This window comes from Silurus aristotelis (assembly GCF_946808225.1).
Source record: "Silurus aristotelis genome assembly, chromosome: 9".
NCBI lineage: Eukaryota > Metazoa > Chordata > Actinopteri > Siluriformes > Siluridae > Silurus > Silurus aristotelis.
Window position 1 is genome coordinate 16,169,280 of NC_139582.1, and position 13,814 is coordinate 16,183,093.

General features: G+C 39.2%; 2 protein-coding genes across 9 annotated transcripts in view; both read right to left on the reverse strand.

The window, feature by feature from the left end:
- Nucleotides 1–3,443: 3,443 nt before the first annotated feature.
- Nucleotides 3,444–7,963, reverse strand: sdsl (serine dehydratase-like). Its single transcript, XM_083551122.1, has 7 exons — nucleotides 7,561–7,963; nucleotides 6,256–6,295; nucleotides 6,007–6,146; nucleotides 5,816–5,904; nucleotides 5,333–5,560; nucleotides 4,791–4,915; nucleotides 3,444–4,090 (listed from the first exon to the last, which is right to left on the reverse strand). Exons 1-7 carry the CDS (start codon nucleotides 7,711–7,713, stop codon nucleotides 3,903–3,905), a joined length of 963 nt encoding a protein of 320 aa, XP_083407248.1. The 5' UTR covers nucleotides 7,714–7,963; the 3' UTR covers nucleotides 3,444–3,902.
- Nucleotides 7,964–8,476: 513 nt separating this feature from the next.
- The window catches only part of ppp1r13ba (protein phosphatase 1, regulatory subunit 13Ba), a 32,651-nt gene continuing 27,313 nt past the window's right edge, over nucleotides 8,477–13,814 (reverse strand). For all 8 annotated transcript variants that reach the window (XM_083551030.1, XM_083551031.1, XM_083551032.1 and 5 more), the window contains 7 exons: nucleotides 13,110–13,539; nucleotides 12,343–13,016; nucleotides 11,628–11,765; nucleotides 10,674–10,807; nucleotides 10,424–10,590; nucleotides 9,827–10,026; nucleotides 8,477–9,646 (listed from right to left, as the gene is read on the reverse strand). In XM_083551030.1, the coding sequence (XP_083407156.1) occupies nucleotides 9,605–9,646; nucleotides 9,827–10,026; nucleotides 10,424–10,590; nucleotides 10,674–10,807; nucleotides 11,628–11,765; nucleotides 12,343–13,016; nucleotides 13,110–13,539 (1,785 nt within the window). In that variant the 3' untranslated portion in view covers nucleotides 8,477–9,604. The remainder of the gene's footprint in view (nucleotides 9,647–9,826; nucleotides 10,027–10,423; nucleotides 10,591–10,673; nucleotides 10,808–11,627; nucleotides 11,766–12,342; nucleotides 13,017–13,109; nucleotides 13,540–13,814) is intronic.

The following is a 13,814-nucleotide window of genomic DNA, read 5'->3' on the forward strand; positions in this document are numbered from 1 at the left end:
CGCTGAAACCAAACTTCCTTTATTTTGGGAGAAAATTGATACAGAAGCATTTCCTCCATTCTGCATTAGTATTATAGATTATTAATAGATGATTAATAGATTAATAGAAATTCATGCTTCCATACTTCATTGAGACTCATAGATACAGAGGTCACACCTCCCTTTTACATTAGTTCTGTGACACAGAGGCCACACCTTCTTCCCTTATTAAGACTAATGAACAAAAAGGTCACGCCTCTTTTTTTTCTTTCTTTTCAGGTTGTTTGGAGACTAACCCACTGCAGTGCATTATGACACTCTCTGTGCTTTTAGGTATAATTAATAACATTACAATTCTAAAAATAGAGCACTTTAAAGAGAACCAGTATATAATATGAACATAGAGGACAGTCTATGACCTGTTATTAATGTTCTACGAGGCTTCGTCTGTGTGTAAAAGCATTCTCACAGTCTCCTCTTAGATAACACTCTGGCTTCAGCTTCCTGAATTACTTTACCTTTTTATGTATAAACTATGAGAAATATTCGAATTATGTCAAACGTGATAAGCATCTGAGATCAAACAGCAGATGAGCTCAGACCTCAGACACATCTGAAAACCTTAATGACATGGCCTAGCTTGATAGACAGCATTCTGACTCAGACGGCTGTGACGCATCTCCAGGTAGATCACACACACACACACACACACACACACACACACACGAATGCAAAATGTGTATTAGAGATGCATCTGGGACAAATCATGTGCAGGGAGACTGTGAAAAAATCACAAAACAATGATAAAGAAATAAAGAAAGACTGTACACATGGATAAAATGAGCAGGTTCATTAGACAATGATTTGCTATGAGAGAAAAGTAAAAGTGACCAATCTAGTCTAGGGCTAAATCACACATTCTTTGCGTATGCTGCTCGATAGCATGTTCTGAGATAAGTGAGACGGGTTTTGCTAAAACAGCATTTTTTTTTTGGCCAGGTAAACAAAAGCGCATCAATCTCTTTCAACATTCATTAGATAACCCATTACATCCTGGTTCAGAAATCAGAAAAAATGGTGGTGTTTAATTGATTAGCACATTTTACGCACAAGTCTAAACCTCGACTTGTTCAGCTTGAACACTGCGTGGGATGAAAAGCTGGTACTCGAAAAAAAACAGTCAGCATGAACAATATTATCCTGCACTCGTACTGCCTGTCCCCCAAAACAGATAAGGAACAGAAAGAAGGCGATGACCTTCGCATGGTTACACATCAACTCTGTTTAGTTATCTGTGTTTTGGCTGCAACATAAATAGCCATGTTTCCTCACATGAGTTCGGAGAGTTCTGCTCAGAACGGATCCGTTTCATAAATATCTTCTCGACAACAAACAAAATGAGGACGTTTAGAATAGATTTCTGTACAATACACAACTTTCAGGAGACAATAAATACTTCAGTGCTTGTGCCGGCTTCGACTTGGCTGCAGCCACGTCCTTAATTCATGCCAAGATGCTGCTACATGCCTTCATGTGGAGGAGCAAAAAGACAAACCGCATAATAAATAATCCACGGTGGATAAAACCGCATGCAAAATGTAATTAGTGACGATTATTGCCAATTAAAATATAAATATGGGGTAAAAAGGTACATCTACTGAATCATAAATTTAGAGTTGAGAGAAAAAAGTTGCTTATATCTTTTAATGAGGATAAAAAATATAACTGGTGAAACACGTGGCGAGTCACCAATCAGGATCGAGCACACACACTGTTTTACACGTGTTCTGATCGGCACTTGGTGCTTGGTTCTGAAGGTGTTGCGCTCATGATCATTTTAATACAAATCAATCAGTCATTAATATCATTCTATTAATAGTTCAGTGTGCTGAGAGTCACATTCGAGTCATTTCACATAAACTGAGTTGATTAAGTAAATAATAATAGGAACATTAAAGCCGTTATAAATCATAGTACTTTGGATACTTGTGTACGTTTGGAGATATACTTCATGGTAATAATAGTGAATGAAGATATGAAAGTGCTGGAATTCCTTTTTAATATACAGTAATCCCTCGTTTATCGCAGTGTTTACGTTCCAAAGTGTTAGTGGTTTAGTCAGTCAATGTTAATAGATGTAAAGTAAAACATCACTAGTTTATGAATTGATATTTTATTTACTGTTGACATTTTGAGTTACAAACTTGAGCTGAATGCAGATTGTAGATTGTGTACTCAATTCTTCTTCTGTCAAATGTACATACTTCCTGCCCGAATTCTCACATACACACCCGTAGGCCATGGTGATGTCATTCCTCAACCCGTTTTTTTACTCTTGGCTCAAACTATTAACGAGCCGTGAGATTTATAACTTATAATACACAATCCAGACGTGGTTTCTGACTGAAGGTTTCATTCATCCAGGTTCAGATTTCCACACTTCCACACTTCTTCAGGCTGTGTACGTATTCAGAAAATGCTTTCCATCACCTTTCCTGAGTTCCAGGTTACGGATGATAACGCTACGCAGAACCAGCAAGCCTGTTTAATGTTCAGCACTTCTAAAGGTTTTGAACCCCCGCTGGTATCAGTGCTGAATAAATATTTAAAGAGCGCAGGTCTGGTTTGTGTTATTGGTCCGACCTCTGATGAAGGAGCTGATGGTGTTAGAAGCTCAGGATTGTACCACAGAGGGAAAACAGCTCGGAGGAAATTGCAGCACAAGGAGGTCCAGAGAAAGTTCCTGGAGATAAAACATGACTCATGACACCTCGGCCTCGCACCGCCTCACTCTGCCCCGATCCTGACTGAGGAAACACTTTCCTCCTTCTCCTCCTCCTTCTCCTCCCCAGCTGAAAGTGTTTATGGTACAAAACTGACAGCTATGAATCAATAAATGAGCTAAGCACCAACTCTCCTTCATCTCTACTCAGAAAAAGGAATACACAAACGCCTGCACTTTAATGCAAATGATCATTTTTTTTTGTCCAGAATCCATTACTCAAGCGTGTTCTGATAGACGGAGAGAAAGAGGGATGATAACAAACATTTAACAGTGTGTGATAGGTGTGTACCGATGTCATTATCCCATTGAATGATATATTTCAGTAAATAATATATTTCGAAAGACACAGTTGACACGCTTAACGATTGTTGATATTTATTTTTTATATACCAATTAATAGTGTCCTTGTTCAAAGGTAATCAGATTAATTGTGTTCAAAGTTAAAATAAATAAACACAGCACCCAGAAAACAGAAAAATATACATATGATCATATATGTCACTGTAGTTTATGCTGTTGGATTAGATGATTAGATGATTGGCTGATTAGATGATGTGAATCAGAAGTGAGTATTACTATGAGTTTTGTAGCAGCGCCATCTGCTGGCCGTTTTGAAAAATTGGAGAAATTAAAGAAAAAAATATGACGAATGGAGTTTTTTATTATTATTATTATTATTAACGAACACATTTAAGGTAAATGTCAATATTTTTGATAGTTGTGTCCAGATTCCTTCATCACTGTGCCTTTTCTAAAGCATTTTAATAGCTGTAAATAGCTGTATAGCAGAACCCCTGGTAGCTGAGTTATTGATCAGTGCTAAGTTTGATTGAAGCGTGTATTTTAGCCATATTACGCTTTTTTTTCATAAACACAGAGGTTATTGGGGATATATTTTTGATAGGGGAGTTTAGCTCAGAATCCAAGCACGGTGTGTCCACGAGTTTACCCGGTTTGAGCGATATTGCATTTTTTAAAGTCCTGCCTTATTTAAACAAACCTTTAGGATTTTGCTGAAAAGCTTATGAAATTTCTTTTAGATTTCTAATTAATATTTTATTGCTGAGACTTTGGAGCATTAAGCATCATGGGAAGTGTAGTCCTGCAGTTTGTGTGAAAGTGGTAGCACGATGCATGATCATTTGCAGACGGCGTGCAGGTGCTGCAGCTGAGCGGAGTTAATGCCGCTGCCTCCGCACACGATGACGATCAGCGGGCCTAGCGGTTTGGGCAGACGACCTCTGTCCTGCAAACGCTGTATCACCCCGCTGTACACTGCGGCTAGCGATGCTGCACATGCTAACTCCACTAGCACACGCTCTTCATCTTCACAAACAAGCAAAAGAGCCAAGACAATAATGATTCTTCATACATACTGTGGTCTTTTACTAATCACAGTTTTCTGATGGATAATCGAGCTAGGTAACTAGCAGGTCTTAGCTAGGTTAGACGTTAGAATTTACCCCAACATAACTAACAACGGCTAATAGCCACGTATACAGTTTTAGTTAGTTACGTAGCTAATCTTAGCCAGCAACAAAGGCAAAGAATTTTAGCTAGAAATTATGAGGTGGAATCAAAATGTTTTGAGACTAGCAAGCACAGTCACAGGGAGCACCGACCTTCATAAGTCAGTCTACCAAAAGACATAGTCCTGTGTGCATCGTGAGCCGTGCAACCCGTGCTATTCTGACTACGTGCGTTTCCACGTCTGCGATTTTCTTCATGGGCAGGTTAGAACAAAGGCCAAAGGTGAAATTTTGCATGATATTCAGAAGATTTCCAGGACGCATTCCAGAAATGGCAGAACCACTGGGTGGCGCTGTATTGCTGTGCAAGAAGCTTATGTTAAATGTGATGGATAAAAGCATGGAAACGTAAATAAATAAAGTACTTTCTTGTAAACAGAGCTAGCCTCGAAACTTTTTGATATCACCTCATGTATCTGATTATTTTGGGACAGAACACTGAGCACATGGAGATTATTAAAGGTAAAGACAAAAAAAAAAAAAAAAAAAGAAATTACCAAGAAAGAGCTCCGTTGCCTGTAGAGCCTGTCGGTCGGTCACAAGCTCAGAGATGATGTTTGGTCTTTTGCTGTATTCGAACGCCTGACTGCACGCTGTCTTTGCTCCTAAACATTTGGCCTCACTAATAGATTAAATAAGTCACAAAGCATAGAGTTTAGAGTTTAGAGTTTAGACACATCATATAGTTGAGGAGTTTCCCAGACCTCTCAATCTGAAACCCTACAGGTTTGGAGGAAGAAGCAAAGTTTTAAGATTCAAGATTTTTATTCGTCACAAACAATAGTTACTGTATATGAAAATGTGCATAAGGTAAAAGAGACTATAAATAGAAAATATGAGAAAATATGAAAAATAAGAGTAGATGTTAGAAAATATATTATGACCATAATTGGAATTTCTGTCATGAACCTCATCTCAATCCTCACAGCAGACATCGTTCAATAAATTTCCCCTGCCGATGCCCATGTAGTTACGTTCAAACTTACAGGAAGTCGTGAGAGAATATTAAAGGTGTGTTTAGATGTTTGGGTTTTTTTACCTTGTAATGTCTGGTAAAGTCACTAAACACCCAGCTTTGACGGCTGCATTGAGACAATCCGCCCCCACAGTCTCCATACACAGGATCGGAACGTGACCCCAGCCGACATCATCCATGCCCTGGACAACTCCACAGAAAAGTCCTCCACCTCCGACGGACAGAACCACAGCCCCCGGCTCATGCGGCAGAACCGCCTTCAGCTCGTGGACCAGACTGGAATGACCTTCCCTGAAAAATGAACATAACACTAATAATTAGTCATAAACGAGGCCACTTAAAAAATAATCAGATCATAAAATATCCAGTGTCTGCCACCTGAATTGAAGATTTCATTGGGGAAATTTGCTGGTATTCAGAATCGGGTTACTCACCTGGTGTGTTTCTCAGTTAAATCACCTGCGTGTAAAGTTTTTCACACCACAGACACAATTCTAATAGGATCAATGACGAAGTACAATTAACCATTTCTAACGAACATCTCACCAGATCAGAGGATGGTCAAACGGAGGCACAAGCGTGAGCTTTTCGCTTTCAGCCAGGCGAACAGCTTCGGCATTTGCTTCATCCCAAACCTGCTTGTATCATGAAGAGGAGAACATGCTGAAAATGTTGCTTGCATCTCCGAATAGACACTGTGTTCAGATGTTTCAATATCAAACTAACCATTTCCTCACCTTACCGACGACTCGCACGCTGGCACCGTGATCCTGCAGCTTGTCCAGCACCAGCCTGGGAGAGGATGAAGGCACGATGATGGTGGCCGGGATGCCGAGCTTGCGTGCTGCATACGCTGTGGCCAGGCCTGCGTTTCCACCTGAAATTAAAATCACTTCAATCTGATTTACTGTAAATTCTCAGGAAGTGTGGATGCCATGAGAAGGGCAAATCTTTATGAATGCTTTATGTCACTTCATGGAACCCACCTGAAGAACATACTACACCATTGGATTTTGAACCTGCAAGCTGAAGAAAAAGAAATGACAAAATTAATTGTTGGTCATGAGGCCATATTTTATTTTATTTTATATATATATATATATATATATATATATATATATATATATATATATATATATATATATATATATATATATATATATACAGTACAGACCAAAAGTTTGGACACACAAGGTGTGTCCAAACTTTTGGTCTGTACTGTATATGTATTATATATACAGTACAGACCAAAAGTTTATATATATTATATATACAGTACAGACCAAAAGTTTGGACACACCTCCTCATTCAAAGAGTTTTCTTTATTTTCATGACTATGAAAATTGTAGATTCACACTGAAGGCATCAAAACTATGAATTAACACGTGGAATTATATACATAACAAAAAGGTGAACTGAAAATATGTCATATTGTAGGTTCTTCAAAGTAGGCATCAAGAGAATGCCAAGAAAACTCTTTGAATGAGGAGGTGTGTCTGTACTGTATATATATATATATATATATATATATATATATATATATATATATATATATATATATATATATATATATATATATATAAATTAATACATAAATGTGTATGTATTTATGTATGTTTGTATTTATTTATTTATTTATTTATTTTAACTTGTATTATTATTACTTTTTATTATTATTACTTTTTTATTTTTTTCTTCTTATACATTGTGCTGTGTATATACTATATATTGTAGTATTATTCATATTTACACTTTTTTTTATTTGCTTCTATAACAGAGAAATTTCCCCACTGTGGGACGAATAAAGGTTTATCTTATCTTATCTTATCTTATCTTATCTTATCTTATCTATTTTTATTTACCCACTTTTCCAACCATTTTCTGTTGATTCATAGTTTTTAAACAAACTCTCAAGTACACATTATGACCATAATGTTTGAGATTTTGCTTGTAGTAACTTTTTTAATTAAGTCTAAATACATCCTTTTAACTCATTCTATTAGTGCAACAGTTCCGTAAAAACTACACTTCCCATGAACACCCTCTGCCTGCACGCGAACTCTAATTAGATTCACTGTCTGTGTTTAAAAATGAACATATTATTTTTACACGTTTAATTAATTACACATTTGAATATCCTGAAGTTATTTATTTATTTAGAGAGGTAATGGTGGTGTTTGTGATGGTGTTGGTGGAGGTAATAATGGTGTTGAAGGAGGTGTTGCAGGTGGTTGGTGAGGTTGAAGGTGGTGGTGGTGGTGTCAGTTTTGAAGGTGGTGAGGTCTGCTCACCTGCTGAACCAGGTGTCCGATCCCTCTGATTTTAAATGAGCCGGAGGGTTGGGTGTTTTCCATCTTCAAATAAACGTCTGAGCCGAGTCTCCTGGACATGCTGATGCTCTCAATGAGAGGAGAGTTGATGTGAAATCCATACATGTCTGACATGATGATGATGACAGATAAACAAAATACCTGCAATTAACAGAACAGAAATAATGCCAATTCTGGGTTCACCTCCTGTTGAAGGTCTTGCCTGATCTTATACAAGTTTCTAGTGGACTCTGTTGGACCAAACATTACTTCCTTGCAACTATCATACACGATGCTATGAATCACATCTGATGATCTACACTTGTTTTCTTCACAGAATAGATCAACAGGAGTTTTGCTGCTTAGGTTTTAAGATTTACCCACCTTCAAAGGTGCAGCTCACGGAGAGACTTCACATCACAACAGCTTTCAGGTCCAAAGGTTGTTTATCAGTGACTTACTGATTACCAGAGCAAATGCACCATCAGCAATAATTCACTGTACATGAAGCAGTAACACTTTGACATTAAAGGTGCAGTTCATGATTTAAAAAATAACCCAATAACTCCTACCTCTGTCAGGGGTGAAGACAAGTTCCTTTTTTTGTTAAGCTATATTCATAATTTGGGTATAAACATCAAACTCGGCCTACTGATAATTTCTTACATTTTATATATATATATATATATATATATATATATATATATATATATATATATATATATATATATATATATATATATATATATATATATATATATATATACACACACACACACTCTATATGAGATTTAGGTGATTCAAATGTCAATAATGTCAATAATCAATATAACGGAATTAAATGCATATTTAAAAAATACCAAAACAAATAATATAAAATGAACAATGGTCATTCAGCTGTTTCCCAATGTGAGAGTGTCTTTATTGTGCACATTTACATGGCATGTGTCATGAATGACGTTGCAGATTCGGGCCTGTTATTCTCTTATTATTATGGCTGATCGTTATTATTATTAATATTTGCTCTCATCTCCCATTCACCAGAACCCTTAAATCATCTTTTCTTGCCTGTGTTATAAAGAGCTTTTAAAAACAAGGAGGAAATCAATGTGAGATACAAAACAATTCAGGCTAAATGACATTTTATTATCACCAAATGCAGACAATCAGCTGAGACGTGGCAGATTCCTCGGGTTTGCTTCATTCACAGATTTAAACAATTTTTACATGTAAATGACTCGTTCTGCTGTTCTACGAAAATGAATAAAGACTTTAATGACTTTAAACTGGAGGCTCCACCACCATCATGGCTCAAGTACAAATTTGAACAATGAGAGCTTTTCACGCTAAACACGTCTCGGCCTGGTCGTGTGCATTTGGCTTTAACGAATAAACACACGTGTGTATAACTTTTATTCCTGGTTCGGAAACGCAGGCTTTCACAATTTTTTACGTCCTTACTACCACCATTGCTTATTTAACATCCTGTTGCATGTCTCTCATACCACCACAACCACACACACACACACATCAACATTTCCTCTGCATTCTTATTTCAGCATCTCTTTCTCTCTCACTCTGCACTTTCTAGCTCCTTCCTTCCTTTTGTGGAGTCAGCTGCTCAGGATATAACCATCTGTTCTGTACTCTTTCCTTTTTGTCCAACAAAAATACACAAAACACTCTTCCTCATCTGTCTCAGAGTCTCATAACTTTCACATCCCACAGACACACACCAGTAAAAAGAGGAATGGGAAAAACTGGTGCGCTTTCTCCCCACAGACATCTGGGTGAAAGGGAGCAGGATTTTTCTTTTAGTATTTGAAAAATAAGATCCGTTTTGCAGGCTGTAAACGGAGTGCTGATCACCAAATCTCTTCCGGCAGATAAATACATCCAAGCTTCAATCTCAGTTTGTAGCTGCTATGCCCTCTTCTTATCTTGGTGGCACTAAACGATGAAAATGGCGCAAAATGTCCAGCTGGGGGCTACTGTCCATCAGGGGTGGGTGGCTCACCAGGGGGCACTATGCCAGGGATCGTTGTCTGGGTTTAATCCTTGGGTACAACTGCAGCAAAAAAATTAAGAAAATAAATAAAGTGTTATTCTAATATTCTTGGTTTAGCAAAAGATCTGTTAAAGATCAGGTCCATTGAAGGAGGTGTGGCCTATGTGTCTGTCAATCACATTTAAACCACGGTAACGTGTGAGATTACTGTATATCATTAGGCCTATTTTTCATGCTTACCCCCAGCAGGTTTCGGGGAACGTACCCCTCCTGGTCATTAACCCTGGCCCACCACCACTCAGTCTCACTCTCGTCTCTGCGCTTCAGCACTGTTAAAGCGTCTCCATCACGGAACGAGAGCTCGTCCGGACTCTGAGCTTCGTAATCCCACAGAGCATAAACCGTCCCCTTATTCATCACGCCCAGTTTCTCCTGCACACCTGAACGAGAAAACAAAAGAGTGTAACAGCCTGAGTGCACCAAGATTATTAGTTTCATGACTAAACCTTTTCAAAGGTTTATCTCCATGGACTCTCTGGTAAGGTGTTATGAATTGTACAGAATTAAAAGCTAATGTTGATAATGATAATTTAGCAATTATTAATAAAAAATTGCTAGGAGATTGTGATAAATATGGAACAAAACACTGTGTGGTGCTGTTGTAAATAAATCAGCAATTGGATGATGTCATAAAGTCACATTTGTATGTTTGTTTAGGCTTAAATTATGTGGTTAATTGAAATAATTAAAAAAGTAGAAATATATGGAGCGTGGATAATAAGAACCCTAATTAGCATAATAAACTCTTGACTTGATAAAAATCCTTGTTCGTCCCACCGTAGAGAAACTGCGAGCAATGCACATAGCCGTTCTCCATCTCCTCGCACTTATCCGCCGCCGTCTCCACGTCACTGATTGTGGTGGCGAAGATGGCCGCCCCGGACTCCACCAGGAGCTTACACAAATGTACGCTGTTACACGAGGCGGCGCAGTGCAGTGGCGTCCTGTTACATGTGACATGTTTACCATTACATTATTGATTATTTACTCTAATTAGATACTGATTCATGGGTGCTGTAGTTCGTACCATCCATCGCTGTCTGCCGCGTTGATGTTCACTCCGAAATCCAGCAGGAACTTTACGATGTGGTAATGACCAGCGCATACAGCATTGTGGAGCGGCGTGATGCCTTCATCATTCGGAGTGCTGGGGTTGTCCACCTGAAAAACAACCCAGAAGGCTTGTAGGGGTGGTGTGATGAAGCAGAGTTACCCAAATACTCCTGCAGTTTTATTATAACTAAAATATAACAAGAATTTTGTCTCTTTATAACAATAATTGGCTGCATTCGTCATACTTTTCATTCATTTATCCATTTGCTACTACGAAGCAAGTTCCTTCCTGTTCTCATTTGAGCTGCAGCAGCTATGAACTTCACCAGCCTGTGTTCACCATCTCAACGATTACACAGCATTTTTTATCCGTTTTGCAGCTCTTTACGCGCTGCTACATGAACATGACATAGTACAACACTACGGAGACCAAGGCGTGTCCTGAGAGTCACATAGACTACAGATTAACATGGCAGAGGTAGAGCTGCATCTTCCTGCAGACACAACAGGAAAAGAACGTCTGGATTTATTGAAACTTTCTTCTTTTTCTTTGCACTACAAAAGCGTGTGTGTGAAAGGGGCCATGCGTTAAAAGTCAGGAGGCACGTAAGTAAATTGATGACCTGCTGTCTATTGTGTACCATGTTGAATTGTTTTTTTTTCCATTGAATCGCATTGTGTTGAATCGAATGAAAATCGAATCGCACTGCATCGTAATAGGGGGGAATCGTATCGCATCGGTAACTGCTTTATATGTAATATGTTTAATGTTTCGTATCGTTGGCTATGCAACATGATGTAAATCGCATCGGCCTCAGTTATGGAGATGCACATGGAGCTGATTTTTTACTCGAGTCACACCACAGCATCACTCATGATTAGATCATTATTAGTAGTAATAATTGTTGTGTTAAAGTCTGTGTTCTACCTCATATATGATCCTCTGCACCAGGTCAAACTCGCCCTCCAGAGACGCGTCCAGGAGCAGCGCCAGCGGGTTAAACTTCACTCGGAGGTCGTGACCCGTCCTCTCAGAGCCGGGCTTTTTCAGGTTTGTCCGCTTCACCTAGGATCCGATAAAGAAACAAAGAGAATCTGTACACTGCATTTCTTTACCTGGTCTTTGGTTCAGGTTGCGGTTTAGTTTAGCACTTCTCACTCAGACACTCATGGACTCGTGTATGGACAAATTACAACATTCTACCTCATGTTGCCTTTTTTGCACTGTTAAGGTCACTTTTAAATAGTACCTCTGTGTTTATCTTCACATGTGCACCTTATACAGTATTATTGTAATATATAATGCACCTTTGCACTCGCATAATACATGTATTGTATGTTAGTATATTTATATATTTATATTAGATGTATTTATATACATTGCTTTTGCACTTTTGGTAGAATGCTAACTGCATTTCATTGGCCCTGTACTTGTACTCTACACAATTAAAATAAAATTGAATCGAATCAAATCAAATCAAATCAAATCGAATTTATTATTCACAGTTTTCAACCCTTCATAAAGAAGTGCACTAAGAGGAGAACACATTAAGGTCCTGATCTAACAGACTCAACTCTGCGTATTTAAAAACAACCTGAATCTTAGTGATATTATTCTCCCAATGTCCTGGTGTAACCCTCACCGTGTCCAGCCTGGTGTCCTCCTTCTCTGGAGACGTGGACTCAACATCTTCATCTAATGAAGCCTGATTGTTGTTATGACTGTTCTCAGGACCTTCTTTAGGATCCGTGGTGTCTGTAATCTCCACGGTTTCGGTATGATTAGCCGTCTGCTCCTGGTGATTCTCATTAGAGTCTAATGTCGGTGATGTCGCTGGTTCTGTAACAGGCGTCAGTGTTGATGCTACAGCAGGCTTTGATGTCACTTCCTTTACATTTCCATTAACAGAATCCACATCACCTGGTAAATTAATTGCAGTGTCCGGCTGAAAGAACGGCGTAACGGTTTCGATGCCACCAGCGAGCGTGTTAAAGCGCTGGTAGAGCAGTTTCTGGATGTTGGGACCATTGGGGCCCTCGGGTTCGGTTATGGAGCTTCGCTTTTTAAGAGGCCGAGGAGCGTTGGCGAGCTTCCTCCTCAGCACCTCTAGATCAAGGTCACTCTGGTAGCGCAGGGGTGAGTGAGCCGGGGTGAGTTTAGTGGGGCTCAGGGGCCGGGGGATGTTCTCTACACTGGGCTGAGGAGTGTGTGGAGTCTCGGGTTCAGATTCACGCTCTGAATCATCTTTGGAGTTCTGATGCTGGAAAGGAACGGGGGACGAGGAAACGGAGCTCGGCAGCAACGGTTTTCCATAAACTGAAGACAGGAAAGGATGTGAGGTCAAGAAAAATATTCTTAACCAAGGTCACACACACACACACACACACACACACACAAACACACACTTGCCTGCTTTGACTGCAGCTCTAGTGCTGCTGCTTTGGTAGTTCTTGGCCGTCGGCTGCTGCAGGTAAACGTGATAAATGGAGCTGGAATTCATCGTAGCAGGACCTTTCCGAGGAGACTGAGGTCGTGACCCCCGGTCTGAATAAAACGGTCGAACTGCTGCAGCCAGAGGGGCATCATTACTTCTCTCACTCGGGGGTAAAACGGGAGATCCGGCTGAGGGTGTAGGACTAGGAGGAACTGTGATCCTCTGCTGGATCTGCTGCGATGAAGAACCAGACGATCTGTGCCATGAGAGAGTGCCGGGTGCTGAGCGTGGCAGGGAGTTAGTGGCACAGACGGTGGAGTGATGCCCCACACTGGGGTAGGTGCCGTAGATCAGAGGCGGGTGTTTAGACAAAGTGGTTATAGTGCCCAGTACTTTAGGAGATCCCTGTATTGAAGAAAAGAGTTTTGGAGTGTAATCTGAATATCATTATTTTATCAGTCAGCTTTAGAATTAAGGTAAGAAAATAGGCAGTTTCATTTCATCTTCTTTGTTTATTGAAATTATTTATCTTTGACTTTATGTATCTGCCGGTTTTAGAGTTTTGTTTTATCAACGCAAATTACACAGATCACGAGTAATTAAAAACAAATTTGTTAGATTTAGCACTAATTATTCATTTCTGATTATTATTAAGAATTATTTTACACATTTTACATATT

Coding starts and splice junctions, on each gene's coding strand:
- sdsl (XM_083551122.1), bottom strand. CDS start 7,713: ATGTCAGACATGTATGGATTTCACATCAACTCTCCTCTCATTGAGAGC. Junction 6,147..6,255: donor TGGTGTAGTATGTTCTTCAG/GTGGGTTCCATG, acceptor TTTTAATTTCAG/GTGGAAACGCAGGCCTGGCC. Junction 4,091..4,790: donor GGCAACGGAGCTCTTTCTTG/GTAATTTCTTTT, acceptor TTGTTTGTGAAG/ATGAAGAGCGTGTGCTAGTG.